Source organism: Podarcis gaigeae (assembly GCF_964106915.1).
Source record: "Podarcis gaigeae genome assembly, chromosome: 1".
Classification (NCBI taxonomy): domain Eukaryota; kingdom Metazoa; phylum Chordata; class Lepidosauria; order Squamata; family Lacertidae; genus Podarcis; species Podarcis gaigeae.
In genome coordinates this window covers 110,448,274-110,471,464 of record NC_139678.1, presented here as the reverse complement: position 1 = coordinate 110,471,464, position 23,191 = coordinate 110,448,274, and the positions used below count along the sequence as shown (strand labels likewise).

Here is a 23,191-nt window from a genome sequence, read left to right as displayed (position 1 = left end):
TAACAACAACAGCAACAATAATTTATTTATACCCCGCCCATCTGGCTGAGTCTCCCCAGCCACTCTGGGCGGCTCCCAATCACATGTTAAAAACACTACAGCATTAAATATTAAAAACATCCCTATACAGGGCTGCCTTCAGATGTCTTTTAAAGAGAGAACTGGCAGATGTGATCTCAGAACCACTGGCAGTCATCTTTGAGAATTCCTGGAGAACAGGCGAAGTCCCGGCAGACTGGAGGAGGGCAAATGTTGTCCCTATTTTCAAAAAGGGAAAAAGAGAGGACCCAAATAATTACCGCCCAGTCAGTCTGACATCAATACCAGGGAAGATTCTGGAGCAGATCATTAAGCAAACAGTCTGTGAGCACCTAGAAAGGAATTCTGTGATCACCAATAGTCAGCATGGATTTCTGAAAAATAAGTCATGTCAGACTAACCTGTTCTCGTTTTTTGACAGAATTACAAGCCTGGTAGATGAAGGGAACGCAGTGGATGTAGCCTACCTTGATTTCAGCAAGGCATTTGACAAGGTGCCCCATGATATTATTGTAAGGAAGCTGGTAAAATGCGGTCTTGACTATGCTACCACTCAGTGGATTTGTAACTGGCTGACTGACCGAACCCAAAGGGTGCTCATCAATGGTTCCTCTTCATCCTGGAGAAGAGTGACTAATGGGGTGCCACAGGGTTCTGTCTTGGGCCCGGTCTTATTCAACATCTTTATCAACGACTTGGATGATGGACTCAAGGGCACCCTGATCAAATTTGCAGATGACACCAAACTGGGAGGGGTGGCTAACACCCCAGAGGACAGGATCACACTTCAAAATGACCTTGACAGATTAGAGAACTGGGCCAAAACAAACAAGATGAATTTTAACAGGGAGAAATGTAAAGTATTGCACTTGGGCAAAAAAAATGAGAGGCACAAATACAAGATGGGTGACACCTGGCTTGAGAGCAGTACATGTGAAAAGGATCTAGGAGTCTTGGTTGACCACAAACTTGACATGAGCCAACAGTGTGACGCGGCAGCTAAAAAAGCCAATGCAATTCTGGGCTGCATCAATAGGAGTATAGCATCTAGATCAAGGGAAGTAATAGTGCCACTGTATTCTGCTCTGGTCAGACCTCACCTGGAGTACTGTGTCCAGTTCTGGGCACCACAGTTCAAGAAGGACACTGACAAACTGGAACGTGTCCAGAGGAGGGCAACCAAAATGGTCAAAGGCCTGGAAACTATGCCTTATGAGGAACGGCTAAGGGAGCTGGGCATGTTTAGCCTGGAGAAGAGGAGGTTAAGGGGTGATATGATAGCCATGTTCAAATATATAAAAGGATGTCGCATAGAGAAGGGAGAAAGGTTGTTTTCTGCTGCTCCAGAGAAGCGGACACGGAGCAATGGATCCAAACTACAAGAAAGAAGATTCCACCTAAACATTAGGAAGAACTTCCTGACAATAAGAGCTGTTTGACAGTGGAATTTGCTGCCAAGGAGTGTGGTGGAGTCTCCTTCTTTGGAGGTCTTTAAGCAGAGGCTTGACAACCATATGTCAGGAGTGCTCTGATGGTGTTTCCTGCTTGGCAGGGGGTTGGACTCAATGGCCCTTGTGGTCTCTTCCAACTCTATGATTCTATGATAGGATAACTGCTTATTTCCTTGACATCTGAAGGGAGGGTGTTCCACAGGGTGGGCGCCACTACCGAGAAGGCCCTCTGTCTGGTTCCCTGTAACCTCACTTCTCGCAATGAGGGAACTGCCAGAAGGCCCTCGGCGCTGGATCTCAGTGTCTGGGCTGAACGATGGGGGTGGAGACGCTCCTTCAGGTATACAGGTATATCCATCCATTGTTCCCAAGCATTTTCTCTGCCAAGGAATTTCAAGATTTTCTGGATTTGAGCTGTAGCAACTCTGTTTAAAAGCACCTGAGAATATCAGATAACTACAGACGCAACTAGAATAAGCACCAAATGTTGCAGATCCTTTCAATATTTCACCAACTCATTTGTCTTTCAGGTTGTTCCCAGAGAGATAACAAAACCTCAATTCTGCTTGTTAATGTTTTTTTGACCACTAATATGGATGCTATTGAGCAATCTAAAGTCTTCTCAGTTTTTAATTTAAATCCTCCAACTTAAAAGACTTAAGATAAATGACCACAGTGTACTGCAACCTTCATAAGTCTTCAAGGAACTCAAAAGAAAAAACCCAATAGCTCTTTTCCATTTGACTCATTGGACACGGAACATGATCTGCTTTAAATTCTGTTTGCAACGCAAAGAGGTGAAGTTCATTACCTGCCAACTAGACAAGGGTTCCACCAAAATGTGGTCCATGGACCACCAGTGGTCCATCAGCTTCATTCAGGTGGTCTGCAGAAGTGAAGGGGCGGTAAGGTGGCTTTGCCTTCCTTAGAGGATTGACGCCATGGCTGGCAGAAAGATAGGGAAAGGCACAGAGCAAAGAGGCTGAGAAGGCAATTGAGAGGAATGGAAGGTGGGAATGAAGGATGCAGCCACAAAAAAAGGGAGGAAACTAAGAGAGGACAAGTACGGTGCATTACAATTCTGAAACAAGCAAAAAAAATCAGATGGTCCACCAAGTCCGTCAGCAATTTTCAAGTGGTCCGGGGTGTGTGTGCCTGGGAACCACTGAGCTCCATGTGCAGGAGCCCATCATGTGCAATATAAGCTGTTGAACGTATTATCTCCAAGAAGGGAGATGTGTTTCATATGTGAAGGATAGTCAAGTTTAGTGTAAATACAACTCCGTCACTGGGTGATGGCCATCAGCAGCCTTAAACTAACCCCCATGAAAAGAAACAACTTTGCACTTATTGCAAAGTCTGTCTGGGGTGGTTCAGGTTTGTAGATTTAAGACATAATGTGATTTCCTAAAGAGCAAAGGGATGGAAAAACAGAGGGCATGATGGGGAGAGAGTCTCTCTCATATGAAGTGGCATTTCCACTGGTATTTTGAAAAAGACATGCTGTTCCTTTTCCAACAGTTTCACAGCAGATTTCCTCACATTGCCTACATTCTGCTCACTAAAGGGCAGACTTTTGTTTTGGATTTGTAACTGAACTAATCAGGATTTTAAAATAAAAAATAAAAAATGAGGCAGTTACCCAGAAAGAAGAGGTTTTTTTTTCTAAATTACTGCAGGTCACCAGATTAAGTCCAGCGTTCAAAGATATTCCCCCACCCCGACTTCTAGATATGGAAAAAAACATTTATTCAAACACACAATAGATATCACTGTGCCCTTAGTCAAGTCCTTCTATAGTACTGCTTATGAAATAACTGGTAAAATATGCCAGATATATTTGAGTAGCTTTTATATTAAATGTAGGGCAAATCACAATTGCTTGTGGATGGGGATGGCACTTTCAAGAATTACATTTGTGGGTGGGATGAGAGTCTTAAGTGGCTCAAGCTCAGACTTCAATGGAATTGCACCCATTTATGCTAAAACAGATGGTTACAATTGTCCAAAATTACACAGTATTTTGATGTCTTCCAAGGTTTAAGTGATGCAAATGACACGTAACTGCAGACCGTCTAACCCACTAAGCTGTTAGTACTACAGGTGAAACTCAAAAAATTGTGGGAAATCACATCACAATTATAACAAATAAAGGCTTGATATATCTCGCTTTGCATGTCATGAGTCTATCTCATATATTAGTTTTACCTTTTAAGTTGAATTACTGAAATAAATGAACTTTTCCACAATATTCTAATTTTTTGAGTTTCACCTGTATGTACTTAATAGATACAATACACACTTTAAACGTCCCAGCCTCCTGCTCCATAGCCTATTTTCCCCAGATGTCCATTTAATTGCTATCCCAGGCACTCATGTCCTCACCTTCCAAAGCACTACCTCTCTTATTCCATCTCTCCTATATCTTTACTACCCACAGCCACCCATTCAGACACTAAAGTTTCATATTTTACCTGCCACACTCTGAAAGTAGCCTGGCTACACCCCTTTCCTTTTCATACTTGATATCCAAAAGTCACTTCCGAAACTCCCCACCTCTCAGACACACACATGCACGCATCACCTATGGTAAATAGAAAGGAGAAGACAATCACCTATGGTTCAGCTCCCAAGCTACTATTTATGGCATTACAGGCAGACTGGATAGCAGCTTAGGGTGGCATTCAACCAACTTTTACTCGGGGTAGATCCACTGAAATTAAATGGGCCATGACTAACTAGGTTGATTAACTGTAATAGGTCTACCCTTTGTAAAGATTTGTTGAATACCACCCTCAATCTGCTTCAGAGGATTGCTTAAGAATAAAAGAGGAAGAGGGAGCATGTGTGAAAATCCTGAGGTTTTTTGGAGAGCAGCCAAGATAACAACTCAGCAAGCAACTTGAACATCAGTTGCAAGCAGAAAGCTAAAGATGGCCACAGCCATACCAGTGTAGTTGCACTTCAGGGAACTACGTAATCTCTGTGAAAGAACAGGCTATTCATTCCATACTTGCTAGCGTTTCCAGGCTGTAAGCCACAGGAACAGTTTGCTGAATGCAGCAATGCAAGAGGTATGAATCGGAATCACCAAATCTGAAGGGGAAATTGTAGTCCTCGTCAGATGCAGAAAACAAATCATTAGCCTTCCATCCAATCTTGCCTTTCACTTCCAAGCCTACTTCTCTCTTGCATAGGGAAGCCATTTCACCTACACCCTTTACTACAACTTGTAGTATCTTGCCCCAACGAGCACAGCTGGCAGAAGCCAAAAGATGCTGAATCCTAAAACCCCTCCCAAAAGATGTTGAATCCAAAAACCACTCCAGCAGCATGGCTAGAGGATTGCGATTGCAGCTTTAATGATGAAATTGTTTTTATCTTTGGAGTCGCTTCTACTGTATACCTTGTCAGACACGTTGAGTGTCTCTTTCGGAATAGAAAGGTGGGGCAGAAATTATTCAACAGATACAAATGTTGTAAGCCTACATTCATAATTGTTAGAACACAATTTTAGAAAAGCACATACAGATGCAAAGTCAAAAATTAATACTTCACAGCCAGCTGGTGAACATCTGATGCAATATCTAAAAATAAATCGCTCTTTAGGCATAAGTTTTCCAAAACAATTGGGGTGGAGAAGAAACATTTGCTCATTTGTGCTGGTCTGGATGTTAATACTTCTAATGCATTTAACTCAGCATATGTGCTTTATAGGAGGAATCTTGAGTATTTATTCCTTCTTTTCTTCAGTGAACATACCACTGTGCTTGTCACATAAGTGATCTGAAACCGAAGGCTAGGAGACTCATTATTTTTGCTATAGGAATGCCACCAAAGATTAATAACAACAACAACAACAACAACAACAACTTTTTATCAACAACAACCCCGCCCTTCCTGGTTCAGAAAACCAGCAACAACAACAACAACTTTTTATCTATACCCCGCCCTTCCTGGTTCAGAAAACCAGACTCAGGGCAGCTAACAACAAATTTAAAATACTTAATTGATGCAACAAAAAACAGCATAAATTACAGTATAAAACGTGAATAACAATAAATTTAGAATTCAAAAATCAATTTGGGGGGAAATCCATCCAATAAACATTAGATGATGACCAGGGCTAGTAGGCCAAGTTAGTCCTATTTGGGCCAGTGAGGAGACCAGCGGAGAATTAGCTGTGGGATCCTAGAGCGGATAATCTTCATAAAAAGGGAAGGGGGAGGGAAGGAAGGGGCATAAAAGATCAGGCTAAGTTCAAATTGAAAGCCAGGCGGAATAGCTCTGTCTTATGGGCCCTGCGAAAGGAAGTTAAATCCAGCAGGGCCCTGGTCTCATGGGACAGAGCATTCCACCAGGTTGGAGCCATCACTGAGAAGGCCCTGGCCCTGGTGGAGGATAATCTGACTTCCTGACCCTCTCTGGCATCTTATTCCCCTTCCCCAGCTGCCTGGCATATCTGAACGGAGACAATGTCCATACTCCTAATGCTACATCCCCCACAGTCACAGGTAACGGGGGTAGAGTACAGGTGGGGATCCCATTGCCCTTCAGATGTTACTGAACTACAACTCCCATTATCCCTATCCACTTGTCATTCTGATTGCTGCTGGAGGGAGTTGTGTCCAACATCTGGAGACCCACAAGTGCCTCACCTCTGACTTACAAGTTTCAGGACCCCAAAGGATGGTGCAAATGCTTGCAACAGTTACTCTGTGTCTGGATTCTCTTGTAAAGCAGCTTGGGGGCAACATTCATGATAGACCCAAATGGCTATCACGCACTCCATCTCTTAAGAGTCAGTTCAGGTGTGCAACGAGCCACATGGTACCTGCCTGAAGCACAACCACACAAGACTCCTCCAAGATTCAAGCTGTTTGCATGAAGCTGCTCACTGTGCATGCAGTTCCATCAACTTTAATCACACAACAGCAAATGCACAGTGGTGGGTGGGAAGACTGGGTTTCAGGGACAACCCATATAAAACTTTATGCATCGAAAGGGAGGGAGGGTGTAGCGAAGGTCTGGCTAAAGAGAAATAAAGCAATCTGTTTTAAAAAGATGGAACAAAAGATGCCTTTTTAAAAGTGGTGTGATGAATATGGATGCACTTGGAGCAACATAGTGGAAAGACACAACGCTGAAGGGCACAGAGAACTACTTGCCCTGTGGAACTGTCTCCATACACCTGGATTCTAAGCTACCTGCATCCATGAATCAGGTCCAACATGGATGGGTGAATCCTCAGAACATTCACCGTGTGCCCACTGTGACAACTATTACCTTAAACACTTGCTTAGAAGGGTAGGAAGAGAAAAACAGCATTTCACTATTCTTCTACCAAACAGAGGAACGGATTCCTTCTTTGGAATTATTCTACCTGAAGGAAAAGTGCTGGAAAAGCTATTCATGATTTTTACAATTATGACAAGACAACAGTGTGCCATACTCCCTAAATGCATATGTAATCCTTTAAGACGAATAAGAGTTAGCTTCATAATTGATACAGTAGGAAGAAGGCATATAGATTTAAGATAAATGCTCTTCCTTATACAATGGAAGTATATATATAGAGAGAGGGAGAGAGAGAATATTATATTTGACATTACAAGTACCTTGAAAATATGAGTCATTTTCTTGACATCTGCTATTTTGTGCCACTATCACTCCCTCTAATAGGGAACTCAAATGATGAGTGCCAATTAGAGCCAAAACGGGACTACAGAAAAAGGAACATGTTGTGTTAGTTTGAAAAGAAAAATGAAGGAAACTGGAAAGAGGAGTGGAATGTTATTACATCTTGTAACTGAGGTAGCCAATGTGGTGCCCTCTATATGTTGGACTCCCATCTGCCCCGGCCAGCAGGAACAATGGGAGTTGATGTTCCACATCTGGAGGGTGCCATGTCTTATGGTATCCTGGAGAACGGATTTAGTGACTGCAACGCTGGGCAGGAGATAGGATAATGATGTGTTGCAACATTCTGTTGCTGGTTTCACTTGAATTCTAAAGAATCCAGGTTCAGACCTCTTGTTCGTGGCTTTTTGCAAGAAGAGGGGTAATCCACACTTTGGTAATGTGTTTTAATAAATGAATATTATGGAAGACAGAATTATTTCATGTATGGCAATGAACACAGCTGCACGAGATCTCGTTTATGAGATCCCATTGGCAATATGCTTCTTTTTTATTGATTTTTATTGATTTTTTATTTTTTATTGGTTTTTATTGAAAGCCATAAGTTTTCAGTATATTTTTTTTAAATATACAGTATGGCAATTTAAAACCAACCAACATTGTGTACGGGCTAACCTATAAAACTTGTAAAGTCAGATAGGTATTGTTAATAACCACATTTTGTCAAGAAAACTTTTTTTTTTATGGTAGCCTCTGTTCAGTGTCAGAAACAGCCTTTGGAGATTTTTAGCTTCTGAAGAGCCTGCCTCCTCAGGAAGCATTCCAAATGTATCATTTCATTGATTTCAGCATGAAGCAAGTCTAACTTGTCTTGTGTACTTTTGTGACATCATCCCGTTTGCTACATCACCCTCAATTACTAAGTAGCACTTTTCTATGTTCAAAAGTGCTCACCTCCAAATAGGTATGCATGGGATTGCAGCAAAACTCGTCTGCACTTGCAAGCGTTATTGTTTAGTATCTTTGCATGTGTACAAAGAGCCAAGCAAAATTCTGTCTCCTGTGAGCCAGATAATTGTGTCAGGCAAAAACGCTATATGACACAAAGCTGTGAATTATACACCTGGACTGAATAAATAACCCCACAGAAGTTATTAGCCTCCTTGGATTCTATGCTGGTACGAAAAAGAGTTGGGACACTTCCTGAACGCGCGCGTGTGTGTGTGTCACAATAGCAATTAAAATGTAACTGGCTGTATTAGCTTTGACCCAGTTTTAATAACTATAACCAGTTATTATGCATACTTCAGCAAATATCTGAATTTCAAATTGAGAAAGTTTAAAATCTAAGAAGTCTGCCGTTAGCCACAGGCGACAAGGAAATTGCATGCAGGAAAGTGATCAGGCTGCTGGAGAAGGGGCACAGTGCTCTGCTCCTCTTTGGGCGAAGAGAGGACTATAAATATGGTAAATAAATAAATAAATAAAGGTTGCTCACAGAATGCACAAGACTAGGAATCAGCAACCAATTTGAAGATGGGCCAACCACCATCCGGGCCTTAGATAACTGCTTTTCCAGACCTTCCTCTTTAAACTTTCCATTGTCTTAAATGTCAGTCAAAACATTTAACTATTCATCTCCCTTGCTCATCTTCCACTTGTAATAGGTGCAGCCATAGGAACAAGTCCTTCTGTACTCCTATTATATTAATGAATTGATTGGCATAATTAAATATTTCAACCAACTAAAGGCAGATGTTTGGCAGTCCCTAATATAGAGCATCATCATGAAGCTCATCTCACTGGAATTAAATAATGATGTACACAGAGTAATTATGAAGATACAGGACACATTAGATCACAACTTCCTCCTCTTGTTATTCTTTTCTCCTTGGTTTAATGAAACAGGAAATACCGGTATTTCTAATTTGGGGTTTGACTAAGAAATCAGATGCATAGGATATGTACATTTTCCCACTAACATATAACCTCTGGACTAGACCTCAAAGATATTGTTCTGTGGACAATGAGTGAGTATGCGAGAGAGAAAGAGAATGAATACACCAATCGTCTGGCAAACAATTAGTTCATTACAGCTTACCGGTATATTTCAATTGCAAAGATAGTAGGAGAGACCAAATCTGTGGTGGATATTTGGCTCTGAAGTCCCTGACATATCATAGTGATGGTGAAAGTCACTCACTATAATGAGCCTCTGGGAAAGACAGAGAGACAAGATGCTTTTTGTTTTACTGTGAAAAACCATCTCATGTGAATAAGTCTACCAAGAAATACTAAGTACTGTAAAGAGAGAGAGAGAGAGAGAGAGAGAGAGAGAGAGAGAGGTTTAAGTTGTAGCACTCCTTCTGGTATTTCTTGCATAATTTATTTTGTGTCTGTGCATACAAAAAATGAATTTGTTCAAAAAAGCATAATCTGTACCAATAAACCAACAGATTATCGGAACCCAAATTTTAACATGACCTGTAATTGTAATTAAATTAGAATGAAAAAAAAGGCAATAGGAAAAGAACGGTTGCAAATCCTGGAGTGTGCGCACTCACTGCTCCAGCAACACAGATGGGCATATGCAACTGAATACTGCACAATATTGCAGAATGAGAAGTAAACCCAATGTAACCAAGTAAGCGCGTGTGCACCTTGGCACGAGCACAGCTTGAAATATTCGTTCCAGCATTTGCCTAACCTATCAAATGTACACCCTAAAAATAAGATTGTGAATTTGTCTAACTGGAAATATAGCTGCATTTCAGGCATTTGATTTAAAAAAACAAACAGATTTATAACCAACTTAGTCTGCTATGTTGAACAGTTTGATAGAACTAGGTCAAATCTTTCTCTAGATTTGGCTCTGGCCAATCTCAGTCAATTCACCTATGTCTTGAGAATTTATTTCTGTTCTTTTCTTTTTAGTATTTATTCTAGACCTTGACATACATTGCTCCATGAAAAGGTAGAAAGTGGGAAGCAAAAGAAGGAACCAGATACCAGTAGTCTCTTGTCTATTTCACTAATTCTAATATTACCAAGTCTGTTCTTAGTTCTTTTTTGTTAACAGATCAGTGACTACATCACTTAGAGAAAAGGGGCAGGGGTGGAGGGATGTCAGAAGAGAAATTGCTTTTTTAAATAGAGGTGACAAGATGATTAAAAAAAAAAAAAGACAGCAGATGCCAAATAGCCAGGTGTATGGTTCAGAAAGAAAGAAAGAAAGAAAGAAAGAAAGAAAGAAAGAAAGAAAGAAAGAAACTTGCCAGCGAATCATATAGAAAATAAGATTTTACACAGATGATGAAGAAATGAATTTTCAGAGTGGAGCTTACAAGATAAATGTAAGAGGAGGGCAGTTGCATAGTATTTGAATTATCTTTTCTTTGTTTGCAGGATGTAGGGTGGTCGGAGGCGGGTCTGGAATATGTAAGGCTACCTTACCTGATTGGCTGAGCAGTTAAGAGGCTGCTTTAGCATGTGAAAAAGTCAGAGAGTTTGGTGACCCAAGCACAGAGCAAGACCCCAAGGCTAGGCTCTCCATACTCCACCATACTATGAATATTGTCATCGGTAGACATGAAGGCATGGACAAAAGTTGCAGCCTGAAAGGGGAGAAAGCTGCAATTTGAAAAGGGAGGTTTTGCACTATGAATGTCCTCTTCTGGTGACAATCAGCTGCGCACACATGCCCCATTCTTAAGTGTGCAGAGTAAAATAAGCACAGAGGGGCAATGTGCTCACTCTCAGTCAAAATGCCCACAAAGTGAATACAGTGGTACCTCAGGTTACAAACTTAATTCGTTCCAGAGGTCCGTTCTTAACCCAAAACCGTTCTTAACTTGAGGCGCGCTTTCACTAATGGGGCCTCCCACTGCTGCCGCACCGCTGGCGTGTGATTTCCGTTCTCATCCTGGGGCAAAGTTCACAACCCGGAGCAACTACTTCCAAGGTTAGTGGAGTTTGTAACCCGAAGCGTTTGTAACTCGAGGTACCACTGTAACATAGGGCTTTCCCCTTTATGGTTCATTAGATCGCCTTCCCCAGGGTTCCCAATTGCAGAGAAAGTGCCATACACACAGGTGTTCTGCAGAGACATTCAATTGAAGGTGCATAAGTTGGGGGCAGAGCATGTCACCTTGACCCTCTGATACACCCCCACGGGCATTCATTTATTTACAGGAACAGAGTCATTGCAAATTAGGGATTAGAATTTAATTCATAGGCTTGTCGAAGCTTGTTTGAAGCTCCATCTTTTAGTTTGCAGCATAGTGTTGTCAGGCTGCCAGACGCAACTCCTTGAGATTTGCAAAACCAACTATTGTAGCCACTGCCACACTCTGCTGTTCTTGTTATCATGCACTGGGCAGAAGCCTACATGTTTTAAACACATAACAAAAGAGAGAGGTTTTGTCATAAGCATGCAGGTTGTGCCACGAGAACTGCTCTCACATTGCACTGTAGTAAATTCTGCAAATTTTTGCTGGCATGTAAAGTGGATGGTGTAAGCACAAGAATAGGCTTTCAGAAAAGGGAGGAGAGGGACTATAGATAAAAACGATTCACCACCCACCTTTCAGGCTGCAGTGAATTATTCTACCGCACATTTCTTCTCAAACCAATATATGTCTGGGTATTGCAGAACTAGGATTGGGGCTACAGTATAAACAGAAGGAGGTGGCATTTTGTTATCACTACACTGAAAATGTTTCGGGGGTGGTGGTGTCCAAGCTGCATAAAATTAGCATAACTTTTATCAACATAAGCTGGCGGATCTCCTATAACCAGTAGAGCATTCACCTGGGTGAAATACTGTGGTAATGCAATCCAAAATTATAATTCAACCTTTAAGAAGCACCTTTAGAATTCATAAAATGTATAAAATTCAAAACAGGAGTCAACTGTTTGTTGCATACATCCTATTAAATCATTAAGCAGCTTCCTGTGCAATACGAATACAAGTCTACAGTTGATTTTAGTGTGGCCCAGAGTCAGAAATCAGCACCATCAGGCATCTGTTAAGGCCCACTCTCTGGCAGGTGGCTACAGCCAACTCTTGCTACAGCTTCCACCTCCTCTGATGCTTTGACGTCCTCTACTGCCTTTCCCAAGCCTCCAGGACTGAGCATATGAGCTGCCAGTACCACCACCACTGCCCTTCCCAACCCCTGCTGATACAGATTACGCAAACTGCAGTTGCCCAACACATGAAACTCACGGTATATAAGCTAGGCGCCAAACGGCCATCAAACCAGGGTTTCAGTCGCCAAAATGGAATGCCTGGTTCCTATTTTGGGAGCAGACTGCTCAAAAGCCGTACTTTCCAATACGACTTTTTAGCTTCCTGAAATTCATTCTGATCGTGCAGATAAAAATATCATGGACAGAATTCTACAGGATGTGTTGCTAATGTGTGAAAAGAGTCAAGATCCCAGGATCCCAAGCATGCATCTCCAGATGGTGGAGACACACACTGAAATACAAAGCTGACCATTAAGGCTAAGAAGCCAGCAGGTTTAAGCTTAGAAAGAAAGGGGAGTAGAATCTGCATACCTTGCTCTGCTATGAAACAGTAGATCAGGGATCACGTATTTGGGGCGGGGGGCTGGGGAGAGAGAAAAGAGCGCATTCCATTTCTCTTCTCCCTGTTGAAGCAGGGTCGGGCTGCCTCTTTCACCAAAGGGAACTGCTTCACTCCTGTCGCAAGACTCAGAAAATGAAAGGGTTCAGCTGCACCCAAGATCTTTTGCCTCATGACTTAGTCAAAGCTTTGGAAGTTTCCCTAACTAGTCCTTTCCTCCCCTTAAATAAAAAAAGATGACAATAACACCATGAGATGATATGCCCTTCCCCTCCAGCTGCAAGGGATGCCAAGATAGTCTCTTCACTGGTGTCTTGCAAAGCAATCTGACAGTGGACAAAAGTTTCCTCCCTCACTTCATGGATGGAGGGGAGCAGAGCACCTGCCCATTTGCTTGTGCAGAACTGCAAGCCTCCTGTGTGAAAGAGAAAGAGTTTTGCCCCACCAAACACACCCACCCACCCACCCACCCACATCATTACAGTCATACTTTGGGTTGAAGTAGCTTCGGGATAAGTATTTTCAGGTTGTGCGCTGCGGCGACCCGGAAATAATGGAGCGTATTACTTCCGGGTTTCACCGCTCACGCATGCGCAGACGGTCAAAATGACATCATGCGCACGCACGGGTTGCGTTCGCTTCTGGATGCGAACAGGGCTCCGGAACGGATCCCGTTCACATCCAGGGGTACCACTGTATGTTGCAAACAGCCAACAACAATGCTTTGGGAAACCTCAAAGACTGCTTTGTTGTCTTTGTTGTTTTTAAAAAAGTGTCCTTAAAAAAACACTTTAAAAAACAACCCAACAGAGGCCAAACATGCCCATTGGGCATGGAATGCTGACAGACCCTTTGGGGTCTGAGAACAGAGTGAGAGGAGAATAGAATCTCCTGAAAAGGGCCACAGCTAGCAGGAACCCCGACCAGGAGTGCTCTGTGCTGCAACACTTTATTGCAGGCACCATCTGTGCTTCCAAACAGCAACTGGGGAGCTACCAGTAGGGGAGAGCTACTGTTTTCATGTCCTGTTTGTGGGTTTATTAGAGGTGTCTGGTTTGTCACTACAGGAAAAGAGTGGTGGATTAGGCAAACTGTCTGATCCAGCAGGATTGCTATGAATCATGAAGCAGTGCGACAATCACAATGGAAGAAACCCAAATACCACAAGAGTGACACAGTCATGAGAGATTATGTTAGGGTGGGGTGGGGGGAGAGACAGAGGGTGCTGCAACGAAACCCATTCTCTAAGTAGTGATTTCCAACTCACCCTATGAAGAACAGAGATATTTCCCCTCCATCCCCTCTATTGACTGTGCGAAAAGACTTATCCAGCTTTACTGAAGATCAGCCTCTCGCTCTCATCTCTGCCTTGCAGTCTTTGTTTCTGGAGCACTGCCTCTCCCATATAACTTTATCATTAAAAGGCATTTGTGAGCTGCATTCCCTTTGAAATGAGCACTTTCCGTTAAAAGCTTCTGGACTAGCTTAGTTAAGGTTCAAAGGTTAAGAGCAGGAAAAAATAAAAAAATGAAGGACCTACACCCATTATCACAAATAATTTGGTAAAGCCTCAGTAAACAGACATTAGAATCTGAATTATTTAAAGCGTGAGGGTAAACTGAAACTTACAAGACAATTCTCTGAGTATTCAAAAATCCGCCCTACTGATGTCAATGAAATTATTTCTCTCTTTTTTAAAAAACAAAAACAAACCACAGGTCCCTAGCATGACAAAGAACAAGCTATTTCATGCACCTAGGAATATGATTTTCCCCCACCAGCCCTTCCCCAAGCTGCTGAAACTTATAAAATATATTTGCTTTCTTTATTACATTTATATCCCAACTTTCCTCCAAGGAACTCAAAAGGCATACTTGGCCTCTCCCCCCAATTTCATTTTTACAGCAACCTTGCAAGGTGGGTTAAGCTGAGACTAAGTGAATGACTGGATTAATGTTATCCAGAAAAGATCATAGCTGAGTGGGGATTTGAATCTGGTCTTACCCTGTCCCTAAAGGTAAAGGTAAAGGTAAAGGACCCCTGACAGTTAAGTCCAGTCACAGTCCACTCTGGGGTTGCGGCACTCATCTCGCTTTACTGGCCGAGGGAGCCGACGTTCATCCACAGACAGTTTTTCCGAGTCATGTGGCCAACGGAACACCGAAACCAGAGTAGCGCACGGAAACGCCGTTTACCTTCCCGTTGGAGTGGTACCTATTTATCTACTTGCACTTTTGCCGTGCTTTCGAACTGCTAGGTTGGCAGGAGCTGGGACTGAGCAACGGGAGCTCACCCCTGTCCTAACCCATGCCTAATCTCTTCATAACAACTGATAACAGTTTCATAACAGTTTGGTGTCAAAATTTGTGCTTGACAACTCAGCAAAACTGGAATAAAAGGTTATTTGAGCTTCTACTCCCTTTTCCAGGCAAGCAAGCCCACAGAAAAAGCCAAGCAATTTATTTCCACACAATTCTCACATGCAATTGGGTATTTGTGGGAAGCAATTATCTCAAAGTGTTGTAATTGAGAGATGTAATACTGGCACTTCCATATAGAAAGCAGAGGCGAGTTCTTGACAAAATGACTAAGGGTACAATCCTCTATATGTTAATTTTGGAGCCAGCCTCACTGAACTCAGCAGGACTTTGGGACAAACATGGACAGAGAGTTACTTAAGATGTAGGAGTGTACTTTCTGTCAAAATGGCTATAACTTTGTGTTCCTACTACATTTGCATTAAGTGATTTAAGCAACTGAGGAAAGATGAAAAGCAGAATACTGAATGGAATACTATGGTGAATAATACTGAAATCTGAGGTGGTCATGAAGACACCCTGCTAAATAGGGTGAGATTAGCACCATTAGAAGCTGTATCCATTTCTAGGTCAAAAGGAGACTTGCAAATAGACAGTAAGAAATTCTAATCCTCAAAGCAGGTTGTCAAGTGTATTGTACGTCATGTGTCTTTGGACAGACATTATTAAATCTTTGTGTAAAGCCACACAGAGTCTGATTCTATGCCTGCTTACTACATTCAATGAAACTTGCATCCAAGTAATCATACATAGGACTGCAAAGAAAGCAATCATTCTCATTAGATTGCTAGCTGTTGCAGTTAGGTTATAATCAGTGAATAAATGTCAACTGATATACAACTGCATTAACTATAAAAGTGAGCGACAGACATATCTCAGCGTAATAAGCAGAGATACAAGTGAGCCTTTTGTATGCCCCAGTCTGCGAACCAGATGAAAACACTGAAAATGGAGACCTTGCCTTGCATATGCACCTTCAGTCTGCAATTTTCATTATTAGCAAGGCATTTTCAAAAGAGCCAATTGGCACAGGTTTGAAGGAACCTATCTTGGTGGCACTGTGGTCTAAACTACAGAGCCTAGGGCTTGCCGATCAGTAGATCGGTAGTTCGAATCCCCGCGATGGGGTGAGCTCCCGTTGTTCGGTAACCAGCTCCTGCCAACCTAGCAGTTTGAAAGCACGTCAAAGTGCAAGTAGATAAATAGGTACCGCTCCAGCAGGAAGGTAAACGGTGTTTCCGTGCGCTGCTCTGGTTTCTCCAGAAGTGGCTTAGTAATGCTGGCCACATGACCTGGAAAAACTGTCTGCGGACAAACGCTGGCTCCCTCGGCCTATAGAGCGAGATGAGTGCACAACCCCAGAGTCGTCCGTGACTGGACCTAACGGTCAGGGGTACCTTTACCTTGGTTTAACAAGTTGAGATATAAATTAGCCCTTGGCCTATAGGCCCTTCACTTCTCCTTTTGTGGCTCACCTGGGTGCAATGACAAAGTCTTCACAATTAACCATAGTTTCTATCAGGGAAGCTTTGGTTACCCACTTCAGGACAAGCAATGACCTGAAACCAATGTCAAACCATCATCCTGAAATTTTGGTTAAGCGTTTATATGTAAAAATAATGCAAACACGACTCCGTAAGGAGAAAAAAATGCTTCTGATAAAAGCAAGTAAGTTAACACAATTACTTTTCTAACTTACCCTACAAAATAAAGACCCACTGTCTTAAGACACTTAAGTATCCTTTAAAGGAGGAAAGGTTGAACCTAAGAATATTATTTAGAAAGTACCATTCACAGAAAGCCACATTCTGAAAGGACTCTGAGGCAAAATTAAGGAGACAAAACCCGCTTTAAGTAACTTGTGGAATATTCTTATGGAGTCTAGTTAATAAATAGACTCCAGGACCCCATTAAAAGGGTCTGTTAAATAAGACTTTGTCAACGAGGTAAAGTTTGGCACCTGCTTTGAGGCCTATTCGACAACCTGAAGTGATGTAGTCCCCTGTGTTACCTCAGCAGTCTATCAGCTTATTTAAAATCAATATTTAAGCCTAGTTCACACGAAAGTGGTAAAACTACCCCTTCAGACCAAGGTGGGAGCCCATGGGGCTGAATGCTCCCCTGTACATAAACAAAAAGCACACTCGTATGTCTTGAGAGGAGGCTGAAGAGAGAGCAGGCCAGACACAGGTTTACCAGCCCAGAGAGAGCCAGATTAGAGAGCTCATTTTTATCTCTGTGTTATTTAGCACTTCAGAATAGCTTGCTTTGTCTATGCTGTGTCTAGGATAATACAACAAGTGTAGTAAAATGATCCTCTGCATACAAAGGACTGCCTCTGGAAAGCATTTGGAAACTTTACCGATCCAGAATGTGGCAGCCAGGCAGTTAACTAGACTCTTCTTAGTGAAACTATTTCACTAGCAAACTTACAAGATCGTCACATGCACCCAGTTTGTCTGGGGAACAATGCAAGGGGCTGGTTTTAACCTATAGAGTCACAGTATGGGGTCAAGGTTAACAAGAGGACCACATTCTCCCATATTACCTTGACTAGCAAGTTTTCCAGGTGTCCCCACCTTTTCTGTAGGAGCCCTGAAGGTAGAATTCCCTCTCCACAATTCAATTTGTACTGTCATTACTATCTTTTTTTAATGCCAGGATAAGGCCATCCTGTTTACCTAGGTCTTTAATTGTAACTAATCTGCTTTAAATCAATACAGTATTTCACTTAATTACCTTAGGGGTTTTTTTGTTGGTATGTTTTATTGTTCTAAATTGAATTTCTATGTTGCCTTTGTCATGGAATAGCAGGATAAGAATCTATTTGCATAAATAAATCTATATGGGCTTTTTATGCAAGCTTTCTCTCTCTTCCAAACCCAGCAAACAATGGTTTGTCCCCCCTCCCCCCCAAAAAACCCTAGATCAGGACCCCAAACAACATTTTGAGCACAACTTCCAAACAGTTTTGCTGGGGTGGATCTACACACACACAGAAAAAATACTATAAACAAGAGAGAAATTAAATCGTTATAACAAAAGAAAAAAAACATTATGGAAAATCACATAGATTTCTTTTTTACTCTCCATTGTCATCTGGTGCATGTTTATAATGCATTCAAAACACAGTTTTTTGACTAATGTAGCTGAGTCCATGGTCTTTCCTAATTCATAAGTTCCAAATGTTTATTTTAGAGGGCAAACTCTTGCCCAGGGGATGGGGGGGGGCATGGTGGAAAAATCTGAAAAGCGACAAAGGGGTTTCAACACACCTTTCCACCTTCTGTGTGTCTAGTCAGAATTCCCATCTACCCAAGCTGCTTCTCATTTAAAAGTAAAATCAAAATACCATAATAGGGAACAGAAGATGGCTGACATGCATTTGTGCATCACATGTAATGAACGTATTGGGGCCAAATCTCTATGGACGCTGACGGATTTGCTTCCCTCAAGGAACTCTGGGGATTAGAGTTGTGAGATTCTGAAAAGTCTGTTAGAGACCCATATTTCCTTTGCGGGATTTTGTGGGGAGAAGGCATGACGATAAGGGGAGACAGCTGGTCAGAGGACTCACAGCATTTTTACTTTGACTTCATACCACTTTTCAAAGACATTCCTGGAAGTCAACAGTCTTAGAATTGGCTAGTTAGTTCAAATAAACTACATTACCTACCGCACCACACCCCTCCCTTGTCCTTCTAAGGTTGCTAGCTCCCTATATTGCCATGATACTGACACCTCGGAGTCAAGAGACTCTAAACCTAGCATACTTGTGTATCCCTGGCCTCCTCTGTCACCCTGCCAACAGTACAGAACAACCCATCTCAAGGCTACATGGTTTTCCCTAGTCCTACTTTTCCATTGACTTCTTTCTTCAACTCCATTTTTTTTTACCACCCATTATGCCCTTCAAATCCTTACAAACTGTTCCCTCCAATTCCAGCTTGACAGGGGACGGGCCTACTTTGTGCCCCTTCTTTAAGTCGCTCTCTCTTGACCAAACTCTGTTGCTGTTCTCTCCTCAGTTCCCCCCTCTCGCATTCCCTTTCACCAAAAATCTCATTCTCTACCCTTCCTATGTTCCACTTCCTCAGTCCATTGCCTATGGGGCCTCAGAGCACCATGTTTCCATTGAAAGGCTCTCAGGCACACAAGGCAACCCAAGGAGTGCTCTCTTCTCCCAGTTCCTGGGGGGGGGGGGACACACCAATTATGCAGAGATTCAAGTGTAAATGCAAGTACCGGTAACTAAACCCATCCTCCATAACTCGGTGGAGTACAAGATTTTATGAGATGATTTTATCAAAAAACTGTTGTACTATATATTTTGCCTCTATGGTAGTTTACCTAAGCGAGAATTCTGCATACGTTTTTCCTGAGTTTAGGCAGGAGAAAACGGGAGCTTCTATCTCTTTATAAAAAGCAATAATGTGAACTATGTGAAAGCCATATATTGACATTTCACTATATAATGAAAGGGTAGTTATAAAGGATTCATGAATAAATATTTGGCCTGGGTATCCTGGTAAACATATGCAGAGCATCAGGTTATCAAATTGCTCAGTTTACATCCAATTCTGGGCTCTTAAAAAATGTGCATTGTTAAAGAAAGTGTTTGTTCTTTACTGGTGAAGAATAAAAGAGATTGTTGAATGTTTGAAGTAGAAGGGAAGAGCAGAATTGTGACATTCCAGAAAGGGAATACCTGTGAGCAATAAAAAGCAAAATTTTGTGGATGGGAAACAGCCACCTTCTGACAAAGTTGTTTTTTGTGTTACAAACACATCAGTTTATTTTTTATTTGATTAATGTCATACTAGTGTTAGTCCTATTCCTTGGCATTAGAGTATTATCTAAACCCCAGGTGGCATGGTTTCATTTTGTTTTCAAACTATAGTGTTGTCATCCTAAAAGAAGGATCCTTAACACCAAAGTTCCTTCAGAGAGTCTCAAGACAATAGTATGTGCTTTAGGACAATTGATGATAAAGAGTGTTGAGAAGGACAGTCATAGCTGCAGCTCACCCCATAAAAGAGATGAGATGACAAGGAAAAAAGCACCTGCAGCAACAAGCAGAGGGGAGCAACAGTTGCACCCCTCTCTTGAACTGATAGGAAGCTCCATTTTCACCTATCCAAATGGACCAGTCTCTTGCAATGGAGACTGAGAACACTTGGAAGGAAAAGAGGCAATATGAAATGGGCAGCAGCATCACCATCATGCACTCCTACCATGGGTGTAATGGGCAGACTTACCCAGCAACACCAAGGGAGGAAAGTCAGAGCTTGTGTTGCTGAGGCTACCATTGCTAAGACAGTCCTGCAGCCTAGGCAACAGTCAATAACTTTTGCTCTGTATGTCCTTCTTTTTAAAAATTCTCAAGACTTGCGTGCACGCATCAATCCATCCCATAATGTGTTAATGAAAAAGAGAAGTGGATAAGGTCTGTTTCCCCCTACCCTGCCTCCATTCCATATAGAAGATCACCTTTACCACACAGGTGAAACGCAGAAGGAGTTTAAAGAACTCCACAGCAGAGGATGGAGCGATAGAGACAATTAAGTTAATTACAGACAGGTAGGTAATGTAGAAAAGGGAGGGGCACATCACCAAGCCCTCCACTACACCAGGAGAAACAATAGCACTATGTCATATTTGAAAGATTTGAGCTGTTATTTTGTTAGGTCTAAAAATCACTACAAAACAGCACTTTAAAAAAAAACTTTTTAAAAAAGCAGGACAACAGGGAAAATGCAGGAATGTAAAACAGTGTGGAAAGCATATTCTGAGTGTGGAAAGCATATTCCTTAGAATCCAGGAGACAAAACAAGTAAACAAATGTTGTCCATCTTGGGAGAAAAGGCTAGGGCAGAAGTACTCAAAATGACCCTCCAGGAAAACTAGACATTTTTACCACACAATATCTTCACACATTGTATTAACTGACATTTAGTGTATGATCAAGTTTGGGTTACTATTTCAGAAAAGTGATATATTCTATGTAGCTCATTATAAACACCAACCTTAAAATTTAAGAGGTGTTCTCAGTTAACTATCACAGCAGTTATTATTCTGCATTTCCAAAAAGGATTATTTTCTGTTGTGTTGTTGTCCTGTGTTTATCATGAAGGGAAACAGCTCTTCAACGGAACAACAGGGAAAGCATAAAGGAAAGACTGTCAACTTAACCATCAGGCTTTTCCCTGGAGCAAATAATTTTGGAGGTATAACAAAGGACTGAAAACCGATAGATTCCTAGCTTAATTAATAATCAGATTGTATTCATGAAGTGTACAGCATTTTACTGTTTTATGACACTGATTCACTTTTACTTAAAAACCTACAAGCTATGTCACCAGTATACAAGTGACCTTTTTAAGAAATGGGTTTTTTTCCAGTCAGGTGTTCCACACGGAATAGTGTTGTCAGAATTATTTCGACCAAGGACTCATAAACCCATGAGGTGTTCAAAATGCCATACATGAGATCCGGAACATGAGGTAAAAGGTATGTGTACCTCTGGGTATGTGCGGAGCATTTTACCTCCTAACAGCTTACCTCCTCACAGCTGTGCTATTAGACAGCAGTTTACAGGTCTGAGGCCTGGGCTCCAGGCAGACTTGCCTGAACCCTGCTTTCCTCATTTTAGAAATGAGGCGATTAGCCTATTTCAAGGAAGTTGGTGGAACCATCAATGTGGTGTTCTCATTTTCAAAAACAGCAACAATACTGGATTTTTCAGCAGGGTCAAGCACATAGTCGTCGTCCCCCCCCCCCCCAATCCGATACTAGCAAGCCTGCTGGTCATTTATCAATGAATTTTTGCCTTGAATGCCATCACACAGGCACATTGCCCACCACAAAACCATCTGCATTGGTAGCATCTGGGGGAAGGAGTGACCAGGAAGGTGATCTAAAGCTTAGCTCAAAAAGCCTCTCTAATCAAAATAAAATGCCTCCTTGCCTTTTGAGTGGGCATGGTTTTGGTGTGTGTTTTTTTAAGTCAGTGTGGCAGCATTGGACCCATGCTGCTAACATTGGACCAATGCTGGCGACCCACACACCCACCTCTTATTCTTCAGAGAAGTTTGATCCGTACACCCCACTCATGAGGCTGTCTGCCTACGAACTGCAAAGCCCCCTCACCACCCCCAGAGCCAACATCTCCAGAGGCGGAGAGACCCCAAATAAAACAAGCCCCACACGAGCGAGTTGGGAGCTTGTTTGCCTATGGGAAGAAGTAGAAGAGGGCAGCCCTTTCCCTGGGGGGGGGGGGCTTGTGGGGCTGGAGAGAGATGAGAGGGAGAGAGAGAAGCATCCAGATCCCAGATCCCAGCCTCACCTTTCGAAAACCAGGCGGATCATGAAGATGCAGAAGGCCAGGGGGAAGGCCAGGTAGAGGTCCTCCACTTGAGGGAAGGTGGCTTCCTCGGTGCTCTTCAGATCCGCCCAGGTGACATTGTGCGGCAGCCAGAACCTCTCGTTCCAGAACCAAGCGAGGATCCCTGCCATCTTTGCTTTGTCTGGCTCGGGCTGCTGCTGCTGCTGCTGCTGCTGCTGCTCCCCCACCGGCTCCCTGGCTGCCCGATGCTGCTGCTGCTGCTAAGGATGCTCAGCAGCTGCCTGCGTCGCGCGCGCGCGCCTGTGCTCGTGTGCGCGCGCGTGGCCGGCTTAAATAGGCTCCTGAACCCTGGGGCGGCGACAAACCGCGACCGTCGACGCCGCTCTCGAAACACCGCCCTGAGCAGCGGCCGAGCTGGGCCCGCCCAGCCTCGCAGCTTCTCTCGCTCGGGGAGAGGAGAGGGAAGGAGGGAGGGAGGGCCGCCTCTGCCTGTCACAAGGTGCTTCAGGGACGCGCCCTCTGATTGGCTTGCAGGGGCGTCAGGCAGCGGGATTCGCGCAAAAAACCCTCGCGCGCCCGACGGCGCCCGAGTCCTGCCTGTCGCTGTTGGGTCTGCTTGGCGCCTGGTTTAAAGGCAGCAATTTGGTGCTTGGCTTCTCTCTCTCTCTCTCTCTCTCTCTCTCTCCATACACATCTCTATCTATCTTATCGTTGTTGGGGGAAGTATGTGGGTATGCTTACTGAGTGCGCACAGAAAAACTGCATCGGGAAAAAGAGGAAAAACAAAAAAAATTCCTTCCAGTAGCAC

The 23,191-nt window shown here is 42.8% G+C and overlaps 1 protein-coding gene across 2 annotated transcripts in view; it reads right to left on the bottom strand.

The window, feature by feature from the left end:
• Positions 1–22,899, bottom strand: part of CERS6 (ceramide synthase 6) — an 82,178-nt gene extending 59,279 nt beyond the window's left edge. The window contains exon 1 of one of the 2 annotated variants that reach the window (XM_083712468.1): positions 22,384–22,899. In XM_083712468.1, the coding sequence (XP_083568594.1) occupies positions 22,384–22,553 (170 nt within the window). In that variant the 5' untranslated portion in view covers positions 22,554–22,899. The remainder of the gene's footprint in view (positions 1–22,383) is intronic. The other variant, XM_083712467.1, reaches the window with a different exon arrangement.
• Positions 22,900–23,191: the final 292 nt, after the last annotated feature.